General features: G+C 44.9%; 1 protein-coding gene across 6 annotated transcripts in view; it reads left to right on the forward strand.

Annotated features, from left to right (window-relative positions):
- PIKFYVE (phosphoinositide kinase, FYVE-type zinc finger containing) overlaps positions 1-22,678 on the forward strand; it is a 2,266,845-nt gene that overhangs the window by 640,581 nt on the left and 1,603,586 nt on the right. For all 6 annotated transcript variants that reach the window (XM_078680343.1, XM_078680347.1, XM_078680342.1 and 3 more), the window contains one exon: positions 6,449-6,629. In XM_078680343.1, coding sequence (XP_078536469.1) covers positions 6,449-6,629 — 181 coding nt within the window. The remainder of the gene's footprint in view (positions 1-6,448; positions 6,630-22,678) is intronic.

The raw sequence follows: 22,678 nt of genomic DNA on the forward strand, positions 1-22,678 counted from the left end.
AATTCCAGTAGAGAGGCGGGGAGGGAAAGTGCAGTACGTCACAACTTCACCACCTCCTTACCTGCTCAGTGTCCACTTGTCCTGGAGGCATACTCACTGTAGGAAAGTCTCTCCATCCAGCACCAGGGCAGGGTGGAACGTCCAGCGATACAGTCAGCAGTCAATGCGCCCAGCCGTCGCGGCGTCCTCAGTTCCATTCCCCGCAGTTCGGCAGGGTTCGGTCTCGATGATTGAATGACATTAATGTAGCATGTCTGCCGTTTGCAGGGTGACTTCCGGCAGTTCCACGGATACCTGGGAGTCTGGCAGGCCATAAATGGCGTCATCATCACTGGGGATTGTTTGTGGGCCTTCCTCTAGGACAGCGTCCGATGAGGGCGAGTTGCTCAGTTGAGTGACTCTCCGGAGGGCATCTCGCTGCTCTTGGAGCATTTGATCTGCTGGTGGGGTGTGTCGTGACACGTCCTCTGGGCGGCGGGCCTGTTGGCCTCTGTTCCTGCGGCGGCGACGCGGCTCCCGTGTGCGTGGCCGCGCCTCGTTTCCATGCGCCTGCCGGGGTGTCGTGTCCGTGCCGCTGTCTAGCCACTCGCCGACTTCTTCAGGGGTGTCAAAAAATAGGTTTTGTCCCGTGCTACCACTCTCAGTTTCGCTGGAAAGAGAAGAGAATATTTCAGGCCGGCGGTGCGGAGACGTCGTTTGACCTCTAAGAAATCATGCCTTTGACGCTGCACTTGAACAGTGTAATCCGGGAAGAACATGATTACAGCATTATCTATGCGGATTTCTCCAAGTCTTCTAGTTTCCCGCAACACCGTGTCCCTGTCTCTGTAATTCAATATCCGGAAAAAGAGTGGCCGTGGGTTAGCGCCCGTGGCGCGGGGTCTTGTAGGAACTCAGTGTGCCCTTTCCACCACAAAGTATGGCGAAAGCGTGCCTTCAGGTAGCAGGTTTCTGAGCCAATCCTCCACGTGCTGGGCGGGATGATTCCCTTCCCATTTTTCCGGGACCCCCACGAGTCTGATGTTGTTGCGTCTCGCCCTCCCTTCCGCATCCTCAGCCCGGTCCTCTAGGAATTCGACCCTATTCAGGAGGTCCTGTACCTGCTTATCTGTCTGGGTGACTGTGCGTTCAAGTTCCCTGACTGTCCCCTCCAATGTCTTAGTTCGATCAGCCAGTTTCTTGTGGTCGTCTCGTAGGTGGGTGAGATCTATAGCGACGCCGTCTATTTTGGACTCCAACGAAGTTCTGGTCAGCTGGAGGGATTGCTCCATGCGTTCCATGGCTGCTAGTACACTGTCCAACCTCGCGGCCACTTGATCGGCAGCCATCTTGCCCTTAGATTTTTCAGATTTGCCCTTTGGCGGGGCACCTCCAGTCCCAGTGCGGGTTCGCACCCCTCCGGACATGTGCAGGATCACCTAATGGACAATACAGTCTGCGCAGCCGATGAGGAACGCCTCGACTAGCCGCCGATGTATGCAATGGCCGCAATCGATAGTACCGTCCACATTTTCTCCAGGACCCACGCCGTTCGCCAATCCGCGCCGCCGTCGCTGCGCGCCTCAGGTCCGCCAGCAGGACAGTGGTGCAGCGTCCGTCGTCGACGCGGCTAGTGAGGGCTGCCAAGAAGGACCTCGTCTCTCTGCAACGCAGGGTCTCCGCGCCGCGTAGGCTGCAGCATGGATCTAGGGCCGAGGCAGTGCGTAGTCTCTCCGGGCCCGCATGGAGGCAGGGAGGCAGGTCGTCGTTGTCTGTAGGCCGTAGCTGAGGGCCCAGATATCTGGCCCGACCCACGGCCTTGCTCGTCGTGTGTCTCTGGGCGGGCAGCAGCCGGCCCCGCACGTAGCACACAAAAGAGTCCGATGCGGAGTGGGCCGACGCAGGTCCCCCGTGCAAGGAGCGGTCAATCCGCCATGTGCGCCTGCGGGCCGGTCAGCACTGTTGGTCGGGAGGTGTCGCCGCAGGCCGGGCGGGAGGCGCGAGATGTGCCCACAGCGCCAGCGGGCGTGAGGCGGGCCCCTCGTGCAAAGTGTCCGCGTTACTCGAGTGCCCCCGGGAGCACCCGTTGCAGCAGTGAGGACTGTCAAGCGGGGGTCTCACCAGGTAGGCCCGATCTCCAGGCGAAGTTCAGGGGGGGGGGGGGAGGTCCGCCATCCGGCCCCACCACTCCGCCGGCTAGTCGTCGGCCCAGGAGACGCTCCGACTTCAGTCGCGGTGTCAAAGGGCCAGGCAGTCGCGTCCCCCGCTCAGGTAGCAGCAGCGCGTCTCCCACGCCGGGCCCCCCACAGGCGGTCAGCGTCGTGGATGTGGAGGGTGCAGTAGCGCCAGAGGTCTCCCTTGGGGTGGCTCCGGCTGGCCAGCCGGCCGCGTTCGTCAGGGCATTCGATCAGGGTGTGGCCTAGGCGCCGGGCCCGATCCGCGGCCGCGCGTGATTGCGCACACCGCACAGGAAGCGCCAAGGTCCGCAGGAGGGCCGTAGGATAGGCCGGTGCTTGCCGTTCCGGGTCTCCGGAACCAAAGTCGGTGTGAGTGCCGAATATGATGCCTGGAAGGTCCGCCTGCAATTTCGGTCGGCGGCAGTTAATTGTGGCGGAGAATCGGCCCAGGGAAGGGGAGCTCAGCACGGAGCTCTACCCGTGTGCGACCTCCGCCATTGCGTGCTTAGCCACGCCCCCCCATGGAAGCGGTTTGTCATGTACTGTACAGACAACAATATCAACCCGCTGGATGCATCCATTCCTAACATCATCTGCTATTTGTTACATCTCTACAAATGCAATCTAGCGTACGCTTCCATTCGGATACATTTATCCGCCATAGCGGCTTATCTCCAAAATAGGCAACACCTCTCTGTTTTCAGGGTGCCTGCCATTAAAGCCTTCCTAGAAGGACTGAAGCGAGTCATTCCTCCAAGAACACCACCAGCTCCAGTGTGGAACCTCAATGTGGTCCTCCCTAGGCTGATGGGCCCACCTTTTGAGCCACTGCACTCCTGCGAGATTCAGTTTCTCACATGGAAAGTGGCTTTTCTCATTGCTATCACATCGCTCAGACGTGTAGGTGAGCTGCAGGCGCTCACAATCCAAGAGCCATTCATCCAGATACATTCCAACAGGGTAGTGCTCCGCACTAACCCCAAATTCCTTCCTAAGGTGGTGTCACAGTTTCATATCAACCAAACTATTGACCTGCCTGCATTCTTCCAAAACCCACAAACAGTAGCAGAAAGAATGCTTCATACATTAGACGTTAGGAGGGCGCTAATGTACTACATTGACAGAACACAACACTTTAGAAAGACACAACAACTTTTTGTTGCCTTCTCAGCACAGCACAAAGGCAACCCCATTTCCAAAGCAGGAATAGCCAGATGGATTGTTAAGTGCATTCAAATCTGTTATCAAAAGGCTAAACGTACTTTAACAATACCCCCAAGGGCGCACTCCACACGCAAATTGTGGGCCTCCATGGCTTTCCTGGGGAACATTCCCTTAGAAGACATTTGTAGAGCAGCCACATGGTCTACACCGCACACATTTACCAAACATTACTGTGTAGATGTGCATTCAAAACAGCAAGCAGCTGTAGGACAGGCTGTTCTCAAGACACTTTTTCAAGCTTCTGCAGCTGGCACGGGCAACCGCCCTTAATGGAGGGACTGCTGTGTATTCTATGCATAAGATATGAATTTAGCAGCCCACATGCCTCGAACTGAATATGCTACTTACCAGTATGCATCTGTTCTTGGCATGTAGGGCTGCTAACATCCATATCGCCCGCCCTCCTCCCCGGTGCCCGTAGCGGCTGCAGATGCTCTCTCTATATTCATCATTAGCATGGACATCCTTTACACTATTTCACTCCATCTCTGCCACAATGGCTAAAAACAATCTGGGGATGGAGTCGATGCCCATGCGCACTGTAGTCCAGGGGAGGAGCCACCTATCTCGTGATACTTCGAAGACTCTTCCTGGACAACAATGTGCAATCATCCGGACCCAACACTAGGCGGCGATCTATGCATAAGATATGAATGTTAGCAGCCCTACATGCCAAGAACAGATGCATACTGGTAAGTAGCATATTCATTTTCTCCGAGTTGAATTGCAAGCACCTGTTGCTCATCCAGAATGCAACGTCCTGCATTCCTTCCTGGAAGTTGAGTTTGGTGGTGGCGGGGTCCTTGGTGAGGGAGAGGATGAGCTGGGTGTCGTCGGCATAGGATACTATGCTGAGGCCGTGCTGTCTGAAGATGGCGGGCTATGTATATGTTGATGAGGGTTGGGCTGAGTGATGATCCCTGAGGTACTCCTCAGTTGATTTCCGTGGGTTCGGAGAGGAAGGGTGGCAGTCTGATTCTTTGGCTTCTCTCGGTGAGGAATGAGCGGATGCAGTTGAGGGTGGTTCCTTGTATGCTGGCATTGTGCAGTCAGGTGGCAAGTGTGCGTGGGAGACGGTGTTGAATGCTGCTGACAGGTCAAGTAGGATCAGGGCTGCGGTGTGGCCTTGGTCGAGGAGGGTGCAGGTGTCATCTGTGGTGGCTAGTAGGGCAGTCTCGGTGATGTGGTTGTTGCGGAATCCGGTTTGGGAGGGGTCGAGGATGGAGTTGTCTTCAATGAACCTTGTTAGCTGTGCGTTGACGGTCTTCTCAACTACATTCGCCGCGAAGGGGAGGAGAGAGATGGTCCGGTAGTTCTTGAAGTCTGTGGGATCTGCTCAGGGCTTCTTAAGATGGGCCTTCCTACGTCCAAGGGGATCTTTACCAACACGCCCTTTTGAGGAGATTACGAGCAATATGATATTCCTATGTGGCAGTCATTAATATACAGCATGCTGGCTTGAGTACTCTGGGGCACTAAAGCAGAGGAACTGCCCTCATACTTGGTTAGCAATACCTTCATGTCATGAGCAATATCAGATGCCTCAACAGTTAGTAGGTGATGCGCCTCGGACCCTGACTATGCTGCCGGATAAATATGAGTCTGACTTTAGGAAGTTCATCAATGATGTAAAAAAAATGAGGTATAGTGTTGGGGTACCCGTCTAAAGGGTTGAGAAATGCCAGGTTCAAGCTAATTCAGTTCTTCCTTTTACATGAAGCCTACATCATTCCTGCAATAATAGACACATACTTTCCTGATGTGAGCTCCTGCTGCCCACGTTTTCAATTGCTAGTGCTGGTATGCTTCACATGGTATAGTCATGCCTCTCCCTTGTGCAAAATTGGATGGGGGTCACGTTGCACTTCTGTCAAATCACAGGAAACACCACACTACACAGCTGGGAGATTAGCATGCTAGGGCTGTTTAAGCTAACCCCGAAGGCTAAGCTTACAGCCCACTTTATTGACTTTGTTTACTGTGCGCAAAGCGCGCAGTGATTCGGGACTAGGTAAGCACACCTCCATGGATCTCTATGTGGCTTAAATCGGTAGTAGCATGGGCAGAAATGGAGAGTAGAGCACTAAGGCGAAAATAGGCTAGCGGCCAGAGAAGGTTCTCCTATCGCAGTGCAGAGAAACACTGCTAACTTACTTCCAGACTCTTCCCATATGCTTTCCCAGCAAATGAAAGCCATATTGGCCTCTGTTGCTGAGCTTGTAAGAAAGGATCCATTAGAAATGCATACCAACTAGCAATCAACCACATACCCTTGTATCACATGACTTCACATCTTTTCCAGATGCACGTTGCAACTGTACCCTTTGTCTCCTGGTGAATTATTCAATCATTGATGTTGGTCCATCACTGCCCAATGGCCCTTGTTACATTTTACAAGGTTAAAATTAAATTCATAATTCACACTCCATTGAGTGGAGTCAAACTTGTCGAGTACATGCAGACACATGTTTGCAGTAAATATAGCTTTCCAGTGATGCTCATGACTAATGAAGCGGTTCAGGCAGGCAATTCTGTAATTCTGAATATCTTTGTCAAATATACATTTTATGTTTTGTTCACACTGTGTATTACTGAATGTACCTCATGCAAATGGAGATACCTTTGTATGTTTTTTGTTGTTGTTTTTTAACCAATGGAGGTATACAATAAAGGAAAAACTGGCTCCCATGTTACATTTCTTTCCTATGTGTGGTCTTGGTGTATGCGCCCTTCTGCTCTATGTAACATGCATAGTCCCTTCTGTTTGCTTTCTTTGTTCCTGTGGTTGTTGTTCTGGACCGTCTCGCTCTTCAATGCTTTATCTGTAACATTATCTGTACCTGTAAGGCTTTCAGGTAAAGGGACAAGTACTGTTTGAAATTTAAAGGACTAATACTGTTGACATCATACATGACTCATCCTTCTAATTTAAGGACTGTGGCAAGGAAGAGTAGGATTCTGTGAAATATATATTAATAATAGGTAATTGGTGTAGGCTTGAGAATGGACTATAGCAATGGCTCTCAGCTGAATAACCTTTATTTCTAATTTCTTTGTAAAATCTGTAGTTCAGCGAATCACAGTCATATGATGTCCCTACTGCAGCAACTCTTATACAACGATTCGCTATCTTTGTCTTGGAAGGATGTCATTGTGCCTGTAGTCTGCCAGGTTGTCCAGACGGTCCGTCCCGATGTTAAGAATAAAGATGATGACATGGATGTTCGTCAGTTTGTCCACATCAAAAAGGTACGTTGCTTGGCTTTTGCATCATTATCTAGTACATGAGGAAAGAGGAGAGAAATCCTTCTGTCTTCACTGGATGTGTTTTCTTTTACATGCTGATCTGTTATGATCCCATTTACTCTGTTGGGTATATTGACAGAGCAACAAGAATCTATGTAATATATTGTATCATAAATGGAAAGCATGCACCTTCTTGAAATCGATCATATTTTGTTGTGTACGTTGTCTGAGGTTTTGGGCATTCAAGTGAGGATTTTTCGCTTCTCATCTGTACACCATAAGCTCCTGTTTCAAGGGGGGAAATCCTTTTATTGTACCAAGAAAAAGTATAATAAAATTAACAAAAAATGCTATAATTAAGTTCCCATCATTTAAAATACCGCTAGCAGCCTTTACAGCTGTGAGCATGTTTGCATAGATCTCTACCAACTTTTCAGTCCTTGGTTTTTTAATATTTTTCCTTTGAGTCCAAAAAGTACATTTTTGTCAAACCACAAAGCATTTTACTTTTTGGATAACGAATCTCCTCTATGTTTTTGCACATTTCAAACAAGATTCAAAATGGACTTGGCCAAGTAATGGATTTACTTCTTGCCACCTTACTGTAAAGGGCAGATTTGAGGAGTTATTGAATTTGTATTGTCAGATATACTTTCTCCTATCTTGGCTATTAAATACTCTTGCCCTTCAAAATTTCCATTGGTAAACTTGATGGTCTGTATAATAAGCCTGCCTGTTACCCTATCATCAAGATTACAGGGGCGGCTTGATCTGCATGTTATCATATACCATAAGTATCCCTAGTTTTTGGTAGTGCTGTATATTTCAACTTCTCAATGAGTAATCATACTATGAAGGAAATGCAAAGCCTTTGTAGTTTTTGTATTTCTGTCCCCTGATCATTGCCTTTCCACATGCTTTTCTACAGTGATGTGAAAAAGCCCTGGTGCTTAATGTTGTATCTGTAGTTTCAAATGCCCTACACAGCCGAGTGGGAACTTAAAGTAACTGCTTAATCTATCGTAAAATCATATGACTGTCTACAGTGTAATACATGTGTCGGCAAATTACCTTGAAGCTAATTTAGGCTTACTGTCAGAAGGCAGCCAATCTTCCTATCCATGAGGTGTAGTCTTTAAGACGGCATCTCCTGAAGATTAACAATGAACAAGTGTCTTGTCTTAAGGGTTATGTGGAATTGCAAGTGTGGATTCAGTTAGATATGAAATGTTTACTAAATTGTAGGCCTAGTTCACCATTGTAGCAAATGTCATTGAAGTCATAAACATTAGAATAATTTCCCACTGTGTGCAGGTACCCCGGATTCCTGCTGCATGTGGTAACCCCAGAAAAGTGTTTATTTAATTGATTTCAAAAGAGTGAATATGAATTTAACTCTTTGACTTCGCTTAGCACGTCCACGCCCAAGTTCGCTGGTAATATTGAGGTTGATATTGGTAGGCTGGACTGCATCATCCGTGAATCATTTAATTCGTTGGCCCCTCCCAAGATCAAAAAACAGGTGGGAAATATACCCTCATCTCCCTGGTTGACTGAAGCTCTGTCTGATTACAAGAAACTGTGTAAAAAAATCAAAAAGACAGTGGCACAAGGAATATAATCCGAGCGATAAGGAGGCATATTGGCTAGCACTAAGGAAATATCATGGCCTGCTCCAAATTGCAAAAAAAATACTTTGGTTGCATGATTGTAGAGGTAGGCAAATACGTCTTGCGAATTATTTAGGATCGTGAACAGCTTTATGTCCCCAGTAGCTTGTTCCAGAGATGTCCCTCGATCTCTTGAATGGTGTAACAAGTTGGCCACGTTTTTATCAGGATATAATTATGAATCTCCAATTAAGCCTTACTCGCTCTGTGCCGGAGCCCACTGGCTCCCTACCTTATGGAGAGGCGAATATCAATGTAATAGGGTGCTCTCTCTCACCCTTTGAACCCACCTCATGTGAGGAATCTTTAGCTGCCATTTTACATCTTAAATCTGGTTAACCCACTGATCCCTGCCCCTAGGCTTAAGCAAACAGAGTTTTGACAGTAGCTTGACCGACTATCGAGTCAGTTCTTGTGTCAGAGTCAGGTTAATAGTATTTTGTAACAATATGTGCTGATTTCCAGTTGGCTACACTACAAATGTAACCCATCCGAATATTTCTTAACCAGTCTGTAGTGGCTGGTTATATCTGGTAAAAAGTAGTTTAGGCTTTCTAGGAAAATGTTTATTTACCAGTTGGTAAAAAAAAAAAAGATACAATACACAAACCATCGAAAAATTATCTGTTTTCACATAGCCAAACGTATCTTTATTGGCGTAGTTGAGGAATAATTGGTTAGATTATTTTATCAGTTTATTCTTGTTTAAGTGAAACTTAAATTTCTCCTGACACCTAATGAGTGTAAGGAACGCGCTCAGCTGGAGTAGTTAACGTCTCTGGGACAGACTTCTACTCCAGCTCCAAGACTTGCGTCGGTCCTTCCCTCGTCGATGATGTTGTCAATGCCGCTGGTGCTGCAGGTCGATGTGGCACTGGTTCTTATGTCTGACCCCGAACCAACTTCATCATGGTCCCAACCAATGTCCCTCAACAAAATAAGTAGTGGGCAACTGGTCATCATACAGCCTGAATCTAATCCAATGTTCATTAGAGCGAATGCGCCATCAGAGGCTCCATTAACTTTTGGTAATTTGATTCTGACCAAAGCTTTCCACCACCCAGAAATGATAATAGTGCGGAAGGGGATGGTTTACCCCCTCATTATGATAACTTTTTTATGGACTTACAAGAGGCTAGTGGGCTTGATACCTCCCTGTTACAGGGTTGAACTAGCTATTCAGACCTCCAGTGGAGGAGAAGTCCTCCTTTTACAGTGACAATTCGACTGCCAGCTTACAATACCACATTATGGACCAGGGAAGGGCATTGTCTACAGTTAAGGTAATATTTGGGTCCATGTGTTAATGCTATTTAAGCTTGTATTTATGGTTCATTAATGCACAGCCTTTATTATTAGGGTGAGCACTCGAAGTAAATATTGTAATATCATACAGCACTACTGACAGTGGTTTCAGTATAAAAATGTGCACAAAATCTTCAAAGTTTAGCCATATCAGGCTATATATAACGATCCCAGAATGCTCCCTGATTAGAGGCAAATATTTGCAGATGCTTGAAAGCAAGATTGACGATTCTTTGCTCTCATAATAAAATGTTCACAAAAAAATGCAAGTTGGAAAAAATGTTTTTCGCTAAACTACAGTATAATTTTAGGGACCATTTCATTGCAGCATCATTTAGTACCGTGTGTTGATGTATGCTAATATTTCCCAAACATATTTATAATGGAAAAATCAGTGTAACTAGTTTCAATAAGGTTGTTTGAAACATAAAAATAAACAAGTCTCGGCAAAGCCAGTAGGTCTGAAATTGACAAAACCAAAAGGCTGGCCACAAATGTGCAACTTGTTTTGGCATGGTTTATTCGAAACCTTATTGGTGTGGGAGCTGCCGGCCTTCACCGCTGTACATTGCTAAAAGTAAAAACGTGTTTTGCTCTCAAAAAGCACATATTGCCACAGTAGTTGCTGGCACTGAACACAACTATGCTCTGTGTTGATATGCTCCTTGAGAAAAAGTAGAAGCTGTCACTCACAGTGAAGCCAGCCGATAGGCGGAGAGGGACGGAATTTTAATGAACACAAAAGGTCATGTTTAACGCCAGACCTAAATAGGGGCCCAATTATTAAAGAAAGTCTCCAATGTGCCCCTATGATATATGTCCTTGCATGAAGTGTAGATATACAGCTTTCATGAATTTACAAGAATTTACAGAAGTAGGCCAAGGAATAGTACTCCTAGATAACATTTGAACTGCATTTTAGCATGAGCAAATGTACATGTGTAGATTTACTCATGCGAATATCTGAGTGTTTGCAAGTTCACTTTCCCTCCAACCACTTTTTCCCCAACCCTGGAGGAAGTTTTACGTCTGCTGTTGTCAGGAGTAAATTTCCAGACTTTCTCAGTATGGGAAAAGATTAGAGAAGAGTTAGTGAAAACCCTTAAAACATGCAAGTTAGTAGTTTGCAAAGACTCAAAAGGGCATTTCAACCCTGGAACTATTACTTACCACTACCTTCAGCCCAAGTATGTAGATCTGTGGAAGCGTGGCAACATAAGGGAATTGCTAGTATTCAAACCCTACTATGGTATGAGCCCTGGCATAATCAGAGAAACTATATCAGAGTTCTTATATAATGAGATTGCTGCCATAATTTATCACTGCAGTACATGGCGCAAAAAGGACAAGTGGATTTTGTTATAGGACCAGTAGATTTATGAGGCAACCTGCCCCATCGGCAAGCAGATATTTGATTAAATTCCACACCCATGTTTAAAGCATATTTTTTATTGTCTTAAAAACCCAATGAAATGTGATTAAAAAAAAAAAGTTGTAAAGACATGGTTGCACGGGAAGTAAGATTTTCCTTCTGGCAAACATTAAAAGGCATCACAATGATAAAAAAATCGAAGATCTTTATGAAAAAGTTGTTGGACTTCTATGAGAAATACAATTGAATATTTAATATTCCACCTTTGCATCTATATTCTCCTCCATAACTCATTTTAAATTGTATTTCAGTGTTTATAATAATTGTAAATCTCAGCTTGCGTTCAAGTTGGATCTTGTCACTTCTGGAAACAATTTTTGGCCTACTCTCCCGCATTATATCTTTCATAGATTCCAATACTTGAATTGCTACCCGACGTTAGGAAAACACTGTAGTCCGTGTTAACATAGTAGTGTCTGTAAGCAGTAGAAGTACCCACCACAAACGGGAATCTGTGCCTTTGTGGCAGACGCAGAGAGTCTGTTGGTGGGGTATTAAAGTCTCTGAAGATTAGGCCGTGACCAGTTCCTTAAAGATTGTGTTCTTATTTGCTCTTATCTTCTCCTAAGCGACTAAGAAATTCAAAATGTCCTCAACCATATGTTTAACAATCAAAGCTCAATATATCAGGCTTTGTAGACACCCAATAAATAAAATAGCAGACAAGAGTTTCAGGAACTATAGTCGAACAGATTGCACTCCAAACTTTTTTCTGCAGAACGGAATACCTAATTTATCTGAAGGACCAAAATGCATAAACAGCATAAGGATATTATTTCTGCAAGGCATGAAGGAGACTTTCCCTGCCATTGAGGACCATACCACTGAATTAGCGGCAAATAGTGTACTTCTTTGGACCATGACTAGATTTATCTTGCCATATGGTGTACCCATGGTACAAATGCTGGTGTTGGCATCTTGGAGGTGGTTCTTTAGGTATGGGACCTATGACAAAATGCTGGCAGTGGACATAATGGATGTCGTTTTTGTATTTTGGGAGGACACCTAAGGAGTATGAGTGGGAGGGCGAAAGGCAACCATAACAAAATGTTGACTCTAACTTTATAGAAGTTATTTTTAATATATGGGATCCATCCTGTCCGGTCTAATTAACTGCAGCTTTCTGATGATGGGCATTTCTTCAACAACCCAATCAATGACTACTGTGGCTATGACTTCTTCATCAGGTGCCACTTCTGTTTCCTTTTCTTTGCAGACATGCCCTGTTACAACTATGCCATTATTGCCAACCGTATCCCCAGGAAAGATTACTCTAGAACCGCCGTCAAAACATACTAATGACTTAATATGAATAAGAGTTAAGCCACCAGGCTGGTGAAGGTGATGGCCAAATTTTCAATCCCTTACTTGTTCACAGACAGAAGGGCCTCATATCTTGGATGCACTGTGTGTACTTGAATACTTGGAGGATGAAAACCAGTACCATGAACCCTTACAATATAGCAAGCCGTGTCCTTGTATGAAACCTTCCATATTTCTGAAAGTTTCAATGATTCAACAATTAGTTGAGGCAGAACTAGGCACATTGCCTCTACAATTTGTGCCAACTGATGTTCTGCGAATTCAGCTAATACTTGAGCATAAACCACATGATAGTGTTTTGGATGACAATGTTTACAGCCACCATTAGGTTGATGATACAGAAGGGCAAGATGGTGCACAATAAGGCCTGGAACAGCATGACTACATTTCAGCTGATGATCCAAGTTCAGAAACTTCCCTTTGGGCCTTTCTGCTCAATGGCATATATATTGTTTCAAACACACAGAAGGTGATCTGAGGAATGCTTCCTAATATTCTGAAGCACTGGCAATGGCATATTGGCACCTTAACATTCCACCAAATTTTAGAAGGATTCTTCAAGCAGCTTCTACTGTTTAGATTTTTTAACTGAAATGGCCATGTGAGATACAGCCTCAAAATCTACATACTTAGAAAAAGCTCTTCACTCCTTAGCTTCAAACTTCAAATATTGTTTGAAATTCTACATTGATGGAATTAAAGTAATTTAAAAATCAGACTGGCTTTTTATCTCTTAAAGGAATACCAATAAAGGTGGTCCTGTCATGAAACAAATTATCAAGCGCTGGATCACAACTTTTATTTCATTGTGCCGTGCCAGGGCTGTTCATCGTGTTAGACACAAAGTGGGAGCACATTCCACCAGAGCAAGCTGCCCTCTTTGTTGGAGTGCCACTTAAAGACATACAAGGTGGCAGCGTGGATATTTAGCCTTACTTTGACCAAGTATTACGGCCTGCATAAGCAGATACAATCCTAAACAGCTGTTTCGGTGGCTACTTTCTTTGGGTTGTTGGTTTGGTAATCATAATTGAAGCATGTGAATCTATAAAAGATTAACTGCTGGTCAAGAAAATAATATGTCCGAGGCATGTGTGCTGTAGATATACATGCTTTTCAAACCCCTGCCATCTAGATTTGGGTAAGGATGTTTGCAAGTTGTTTTTCTTCGAAGAAGTCTTTCCTAATCACGAGACATGTTGACTCCTTCTTTTGGTGATAGTGTGCATTGGCATCGATTCCATTCTTAGATTGTTTTTTTTCCCACCATCGGGTTCAGACATACATTGCTGCGCTCCAGTTCGAAACCGTCCTTCTGGTTCCCCTCTGTGCACAATCTACTCTAACCCCGACTGTATTGTTATCGTACACGTTCTCCTCTCTCCGCGTATACATTAGATCGGGAAAGTCTCATCTTTGGTCGAAAACATTGTGGGCAGCCTCTTGGCCTAGCCACGTCAATCCACACCTCTGCCGATGGCACGGACTCAATTTCAATTCTGTCCTCAGTGCCACTCCAAGTACCCTCAAACCAATCTACACCAGGTCTGCAACTTGTGCTTATCAGCAGAACACAAGGAAGATGACTGCGAGCCTTGTTTGTTCAGGTCGAAAAAGCCTCTTTGAGATTGTCCGGATAGACGACAAGAAATGCAGCTGCAGGCACTCAACAGACTCTAGATATCTTTGGAGAAGATTCCGAACAGGAAGAAGCAGCAGCTTCGGAAGAAGGGGATGCCTTCTCGGTCCAAGGATCAGATTCAGAAGACATTCCAGCGGGACAGGGTATCCTGAGAACTAAAACTCCGGTACCCCAAAAACGGACTATTACCAAACATAAGGCTTCGGCACCACCTCTGCCTTCGGACCTTGGTCGGCACCGAGACGATATTTCTGACGCCCCACCCTCGGGCTCAGCACCGAAACAAGTGGTCAAGCCTTTCGGCTCGGGATTGAGGTGACAGTTCGTCTTCGGACCTGAAACATTCCGCTCTGAAATACAAATCTGGTTCGGAGCCAGAATCCTCCATTTCAAAACAAAAGTCTGCTTTGGAGCCGAAACCTTCCGCTTCCAAGGACAAGAAGGACAAGTCCGGTTCGAAAGAACATATTTCAGATCCCCAGGAATCAATCTTAGACATTATGAATGACAGGTTGGATCCAAAGCAGAAAAAGCTTTACATCAATCCAGGCACTGAAAATATATTAGCCAAATCTCCTTCCATGGGAAAGCCAGTTCAGAGGACACTGGGTACAAGGTACCTCTTAAGAAGAAGGACATTGCTAGAAGTCCTATCCATCCTTCTTTGCCACCACCTCCACCATCTTCACCTTTACTAATACTGCCAGGCTCAGATCCATTCACACATAACACCACAGGGATCTCCTACCACACAGCCTGATTTAGGAGATGGGGATGATGATGATGATGATGATTATTATTACTTGCAGCTTGTATATAGCGCTTGGTTACTCCATTGCAGAGTGTTCCTGTGCTGGATTCTATCAAGGCTGAGCTTTATAGAAGTGGTCTCAGTGGGGTATTACTAAGGGGTGAGATTCTCCTAGACAGACAAGTTTTACGATGTTTCCTAAAAGCTGAGGTGCTGAGGAAATGAATTCCACTGCTTGGCAGGCAGGTGCCTGAAGGCAATGCCACAAAAGCATTTTCGATTGTATGTAGGAATGCTAACCAGTCCACTTCCAGCTGATCTCAGGCAGCACGTGGGGTGGTACAAATGTATCATAGGTTGGAGATATTTTGAACCTTTGCCCTGTAATATTATGTCAGCATAACACAGGGCTTTGAAGGACATCCTCTCCTCAATAGGCAGTTAGTGGAGAGTTTCCAGGGAACAGGCAATGTGGGTGCATATCTGGGGATATTTATCAGCATCCGAGCCCCCGCTTTTTGCACCAGTTGAAGCATATATATGGTCCTTTTCGATGCTCCCACATAAAGAACATTACAGTAGTCCAATCTAGATGTCACCAGATCCTGGACCGCCGTCTTTATGGCACAGTCTGGGATGAGCCCTAAGATTTTCTTAAACATGTTTAGAATCCTGAAACAAGTACCTGTGAGGGCAGAGATGTGTTGGGAAAAGGACAGTATGGAGTCAAACCACACTCCCAAGATTTTTTACTTCATGGCTCGGAGAAGTTAAGATCCTAACTCGAGGACCAGATGAAAAGCTGTTTCCCTACCACTAAAATATCCGTTTTTACTGTTATTTAGTCTGAGGCAGCTATGTTTCATCCAGTTTTCAATGTTCTCTTGGCAAAGCTTGAAATCCTCAGCCGCTTGGCAGTTGTCCTGGGCCAAGGTGAGGATCAGCTGCGTGTCGTCTGCATATGACACTGTCTGCACCCCATACTTTTCCAGAAGGTCTGCCAGCGGTCGCATATACAAATTGAAAAGGGTTGGCAATGTTCCTTTACTTACAGATCTGTTGATAGATTATAATATCTATCCACCCATGGATAATGATCCAGACCTATACCCTGCAAAACCTTCACCTCCAGATGATAGTGTATCCTATCTAGAGCTAATTTCCAATGCAGCAGCATACCATGGGTTTACACTGCATAAAGAGGACTCGGATGACGATTTTTTATTTGAGACACTAGTCTTCACACAGAGTTAGTCAGTCTTCCTATGTTTAAGGCGTGGTGGCATTTTTAAGGAATTCTTCGTGCACGAATGTTAACACCTAGAGTTTATAAAAAATATAAACCATCACCCTCTGATCCGGCTTTTATTATAGGACAGCTCCCTCTAGATTCCCTGGTAGTTTCCAACGCTCGTCAAAGAGCAAACTCGCAGACAACTGGGGATGCACCTCCCCCAGATAAAGAATCAAAGCTTATTGACAAATCTGGTAAAAGGTAGCTGCTCAAGCTGCTGATCTCTGTTGCATTGTCAACACGCAGGGAATATCAGCTAGTTATGACCGGGCACACTGGGATAAGATGGAAGGTCTACTTCAGTACCTCCCAGAAGAGCATAAGAAAAAAGGCACAAGAACTAGTTCAAGAAGGGAAACTCATTTCTAATTCCTTTATTAGATGTGCGCTTGATGCTGCTGATGCTGCAAGATAGGTTAACACCAGCATTCTCTTAAGTCGGCATGCCTGGCTTAGAATTTCGAGCTTTAAACCAGAAGTTCAACAGTCTATTTTAAAAATTCCTTTTGAGAAACAACCTCTTTTCGGACCTCAGGTTGATGATGCTTTAGAAAAGATGAAAAATAACACAGACATGGCGTAATCCATGGGAGCACTTCAGACTCCTTCAAGCACAGGCTCCTTTTGTCGCTCATTCTATAGAGCAGGGTCTAAAAATACATCCTCAGACCCTAGCACTTCCTCTTACAAGTCCAACATGCAACCCTCTTCTGGTAGAGCCTTCTTTAGAGGAGGGTACAGCGGAAACAATTTTAAAGGTAGGGTTAAGGGCACACCAGCGCTTACCTTCCCTTCCCCCAATAAGCAGTGACTTGCCTACGCTTTCCCAGATCATCTAACACCTGTCCGGGGAAGGCTCCAACAATTTCTTCCCATTCGGCAATCCATAACATCAGACAGGTTGGTGTTAGACATTATCCGACATGGTTATTGCCTGGAGCTCACCAACAATCCTCCCAATATTTCATCTCGCACTTACAAACTCTTGTCACACCACCTGCAGCTCCTTCAACAAGAGGCACAAGCTCTTTTAACAAAAGGAACTATAGAACCAGTTCCATTACAGTACCACGGTTTAGGGGTGTTCTCGCTGTACTTTCTAATCCCCAAGAAGGACGGCTCCTTAAGACCAATTTTGGATCTAAAGACATTAAATCTGTACATCCTTTCAGAGCATTTCCACATGGTTACGCTTCAACAGGTCCTTCCAACAATAGCAAGGCGATTTTATTTCCACCCCAGACTTAAGACATATACTTTCATATTCCGGTTCACCCAGCTCATCACAAATACCTCATATTTGTGATAGCAAGAAACACTATCAATTCAAGGTACTATCTTTCAAAGTAACTACTGCTCCCATAGTATTCACAAAATGTCTGGCAGTTGAGGTGCCACATCTCAGAAGACAACCGATTCATGTCTTCCCCCATATCTGGATGACTGACTCTTCAAAGGCAGCATGCCCCAAAAGTGTCTACACCACACTCAGACTACATTAGACTTACTCTACCAATTGGGTTTCACAGTCAATGCTCGAAAGTCTCACTGTTAGCTTTCAAAAATGCAGTCTTATATGGGAGCGACTATAAACACTTGCACAGCTCTCGCCTCTCCCAATGCAGCCAGAAATCATAATATTCAATCTCTTCTAATAGAGTTTCAGGCCAAACAATACTTAGCCGTCAGAATATTATGCAACTGCTAGGGATGATGGCATCACGCGTCACAATAGTGCCTCATACAAGATTGCACATGCGTCCTCTACAGTAGTGCTTAGCACGCCAGTGGAATCAGTCTCAAGGTCAATTAACAAATCTAGTGTTGGTAGACAGACGCACCCATCACTCTGCAGTGGTGGAACACACCAAACCTATCAAAAGGGTGGCCCTTCATTGACCCTGTTCCACATATCATTAATTCCTCACAGGTTGGGGTGCCCATCTTCACATCTTGACAATTCAAGGACTATGGGACAACAAGTACAACAGTCTGCACATCAACTACCTGCAGCTTTTAACTGTATATCTAGCACTGAAAGTCTCACCTCATAGGGAAAGTTGTTCAAGTCCGCACCGACAACATGACCGCAATGAACTATATACAAAAACAGCGGCGGACACATTCTCTGAAACTGTCAAGCCTCTCTCGGACAATTTGGCGTTGGGCAATCCATCACAGAGTCTATCTTCTGGCAGAGCACCTCCCAGGAGTGGACAATCGGATTGCAAACTCATAAAGCAAAAGGCGGCTGAAAATTAATGAGTGGGAACTTTATCCCCAAGTTCTCCTTCCATACTTCCAAGAATGGGGATTCCCATAAATAGATCTGTTCGTCACAGTGGATAACTCAAAATGCCCAAACTTTGCCTCAATTTTCCCCACATCCTCTATCCAAAGGCATTGCCCTATGGATCAATTGGTCAGTGATATTCGCCTATGCTTTTCCACCTCTCCCACTCCTTCCATTTCTGGTTCGGAAGCTCAGACAAACATCCCTCACACTGATTCCAGCAGCTGCCACTTGGGCTCATCATCTGTGGCTCACAACACTTTTAGAACTGTCAGTAGTTCCACATCAAAAGCTACATCTCAATTCCAGTCTTCTCACACAGACATCCAAATCCCAATGAGCTCAATCTAGCGATTTGGCTCCATAAGTCATAGAGTTTGGATATCTTAACTTGCCACCAGAATGTATGAACATTCTTAATGAAGCAAGAAGGGCTACTACCAGAGCATGCTATACGGCTAGATGGAAAAGATTTGTTCTGTATTGTACTAAGAACACAATTGATTTACTAGATGCACCTACTCAAAATATAATTTTTACCTTCTGCATTTACAGCGTGCTGGTTTAGCCTCCACTTCCATTTGTTTGCATCTTGCAGCAGTAGATGCACATTTGTAAAACAGACAACATCTATCTTTCTTCAAGATTTCAGTAATTAAAACCTTTATGGAAGGCCTTAAGAGAATAATACCACTTACCCTCCAGCACCAGTTTGGAATCTCAACATTGCGCTTACACAGCTCATGGGTTCACCTTTTGAGCCATTACACAACTGTCCGCTATAGTTTCTTTCATGGAAAGTGGCCTTCCTCATTGCGATGACTTAATTGAGGAGAGTTGGTGAGTTACAAGCCTTAAACTTAGAAGAACCCTTCTTTCAATTTCATAGAGACAGGGTAGTGCTTCTCACGAACTTAAAGTTCCTTCCTAAAGTGGTTTCTGCTTTCCATTTTAACCAATCAGTTGAGGTGCCCGTGTTCTTTCCTCACCTTGATTCCATAGCAGAACCAGCTCTTCATACTCTTTATGTCAGAAAAGCACTATTGTATTTTTAAATTATTTTTTTTTAAGTGTTTTATATAGCGCTGGCCAGACCCGAAGGTATCGGAGTGCTTTACAACATTTGTCATGTAACAATTGAATAACCAAGTTTAACAGTAGTAAACACATTGATTCGTAACGGGTCCTGTTCTGGGAGAGGGGACAGAGGAGCGAGTCAAGAGGTAGATGCTGTAAAAGTCATTCTTATCACAGTGGCTGTATGCCCAAATGGGCATGATTCCGCGTTATGCGTCCGCTATCCTTTCGTAAGAGTTCGGTTGAGGAAGAGGAGTCAGTTGGCTTTTGAATTTTTTGAAGGATGGGTTAGTCCTGATGTGGACTGGGATGGCGTTCCAAATTTTGGGCGCATTTCCAGAGAAGTAGCGTGATAAGGTTTTTGGTTTGCGAGTTTTCGGAGGGATGAGAAGTAGAGTGTTAGTGCTCCTGAATTTCCTTGTCTGCCCAGTTTTGTTGAGTTTGGAGGCCAGGTAGGCAGGTTAGCCAGCATGCAGAGCTGTGTGTGTGAGACAAGCAGTTCTGAACTTGGCATGCGTTTCGATTGGCAGCCAGTTTAGCTCTCTGAGAGCGGGTGAGATGTGTTCGTATTTCTTAACTCCAGTCACCATTCAGGCTGCTGCATTTAGAGTTGATCTGGTGGTAGCTAGGTGAGATTTTGCCGTGCCTGTGAGGGTATCGTTCCCGTAATCCAATCTGGATAGCAGAAGGGATTGCATGGCTTGTTTGAAGTCAGTTGGGAGGGATGAATGGTTTGAATTTGTTGAGCATTCTGCAGTGTTCTTGTTGTATATGACCATGTCTAGGTTAGGATCCAGAGTGATTCCCAGTGATTTTATGTAGTCGGCCTGGATGAGAGTGTAGTTGAGAGCATCAATGGTTTTTCACATTCTGTGATTTGGGGGGACTGCTCTTTGTTGGCTATGAGGAGGACTTCAGTTTTATCTTGGTAGAGTTTCAGGTGGTTGTGGGGTAGCCAGTTTTGGACTTCTATTAAAGTGTCATTAAGTCTTTGCATGTCGCCAATGGAGGAAGTTTCTAGGTAGATCTGGGTGTCGTCTGCATAGAGGTGGAAGGGTATGTTGGCCTTTTTGAGTATGGAGGTGAGGGGCTCCATATAGATGTTGAACAGTGAGGGTGAGAGAACTGATCCTTGGGGGACGCCCCTGCTTATGGGGCGTAGGTCAGACGTGAAGTTTCTGGTTTTTTATTCTTTGGGAGTGGTCCTGCAGAAATGAGGTAAACCACTGTTGGACCACCTCTTCTGCTCCTACCCTTTCTCGAAGTACATTGATTAGCAATTTGTGGTCAACCATGTCGAAGGCTTTTGATAAGTCCAGGAGTATGAGTATACAGCAACGGTCCTTATCGAGTGATTTGTAGACATCATTTATGACATTCAAGATCACTGTCTCTGTGCTGCAACCTTTTCTGAAACCTGATTGGTGAAGGTCTAGAAGGTTTTGTTGTCCATGTGATGGGTAAGTTGAAGGAGAACACATTTTTCTAGTATTTTGGCTAAGAATGGGAGATTGGAGACAGGCCTGAAGTTATTGAGATCTTTTGGGTCAGAGCCCGGTTTTCTCAATAATGGTGTGACTTTGCTGATTTTGAGGCAGTCTGGCATGATTCCGGTTTTCAGGGGCTATTTATAATCTTTGTTCAGAGTAGGGCTAGGGAGAGTTTGAGTTTTTTGGCCAGTTGGGCAGGGAGGGGGTCCTCAATGTGTGATGAGGGATTGGTTCCGGTAATCATTTCAATGATTTCTGTTTCGCAGATGGGTTTGAATGATTTCCAGTTGTTGGGAGGATGTCAGGGTGGGGTGTTGTCTTCTTTGGAGGGGGGTGGGCTTTTGTTGGGTGGACGGAGGTGGCCCTCCAGGGAGAGTTCAATCTTGGAGATTTTATCGAAATTGGCAAAGTTGTCACATAGGTTTTTGGGGGCCAGCATTGCGGTTTGGGGCTTGGATGTTTGTTGTCTAATGAGAGTAAAGAGTTCTTTGGGGCGATTTTTGGCATTGTTTAGTGCACCACAGACTAAGGACGTTTTTTTCGTTTTTGATGTGCTTTTAATATTTCCTGCGTTCTGTTTTGAGTTGATCAAGGTGGATTGTAGATGGGTTGTTTCGCCAGTTTTTTTGCAACTCCTAAGTTGTCTAAGTTGTCTCTTTCTGAGTTTAGGTCTGTGTTGAACCAAGATCTCAATGGAATGTTCCTGACTTTTGTTTTGTTTCAGGGGGGCTATTTGGTCAAGAATGGAGGTCATTGTTGCTTTGTAGTGTGAGGAAAGTTCTGTTGTGGAAAGATCGCATGTGGTGGCGAGGAGAGTGCACTTATCTTTTCTTCTAGGTCGGCGAGGGGGAATCGACTTAGGTTTCTCATTCAATGAGGGGGTTCTTTTGTGTGGGTAAGGCACTGGGTCTTTTGATTGATGTGAAATAGAATGATGTGGTCTGACCAGTCGACAGGGAGGATGTGGTCAATGGTGACTGAGTCTTTGTGTGCTGTGATGGCATCCAGGATTGAGCCTCTGTTATGGGTTTGCTCTGTGCAGTGTTGGGTCAGATTATTATTGTGAAAAAGTTCATTCATGGTTTGGATCAGTGAGTTATTTTCCTCATTCCAGTGTAGAACAAAGGATTTTTGCAAAACATTTGTTACTTACATTTGATACACCGCACAAAGGCAATCCTATTTCCAAATCTAGTATTGTAAGATGGATTGTTAAAGCAGTCAAACCTTCTACACTTAAGCTAAACAAACTTTATCTATACATCCTAAAGCGCATTCCACTCGTAAAATAGGAGCGTCTATGGCCTTTTTAGGTAACATCCCAATAGCTGACATTTGTAAAGCAGCAACATGGTCCACATCACACACTTTCACCAAACATTACTGTGTGGATGTGTTAGCACGCCAACAAGCCAATGTAGGGCAGGCAGTGCTAAAAACACATTTTCAAACAGCTGCATCATTTATTGGTTAGCCACCGCTTTGGGAGAATACTGCTAAATAGTCTACTCAAAGCATGTGTATCTACAGCACACATGCCTCGAACGGATTATGCTACTTACCCTGTAAGCTTCTGTTCTTGGCATGTAGAGCTATAGATACACATGCACCCTTCCACCTCCCCGGGCACCTGTAGCTGTTTCAGTTTTGCATTATTTACATTACATACGCATGGACATTTCTGTACTACATGTATTTACTCCATTCTCACCCTCTTGCGGGAAAATAATCTTAACAATGGAGTCGGGAAAACAATCTAACAATAGAGTCGATGC

Source organism: Lissotriton helveticus, chromosome 3_1, assembly GCF_964261635.1.
Source record: "Lissotriton helveticus chromosome 3_1, aLisHel1.1, whole genome shotgun sequence".
NCBI lineage: Eukaryota > Metazoa > Chordata > Amphibia > Caudata > Salamandridae > Lissotriton > Lissotriton helveticus.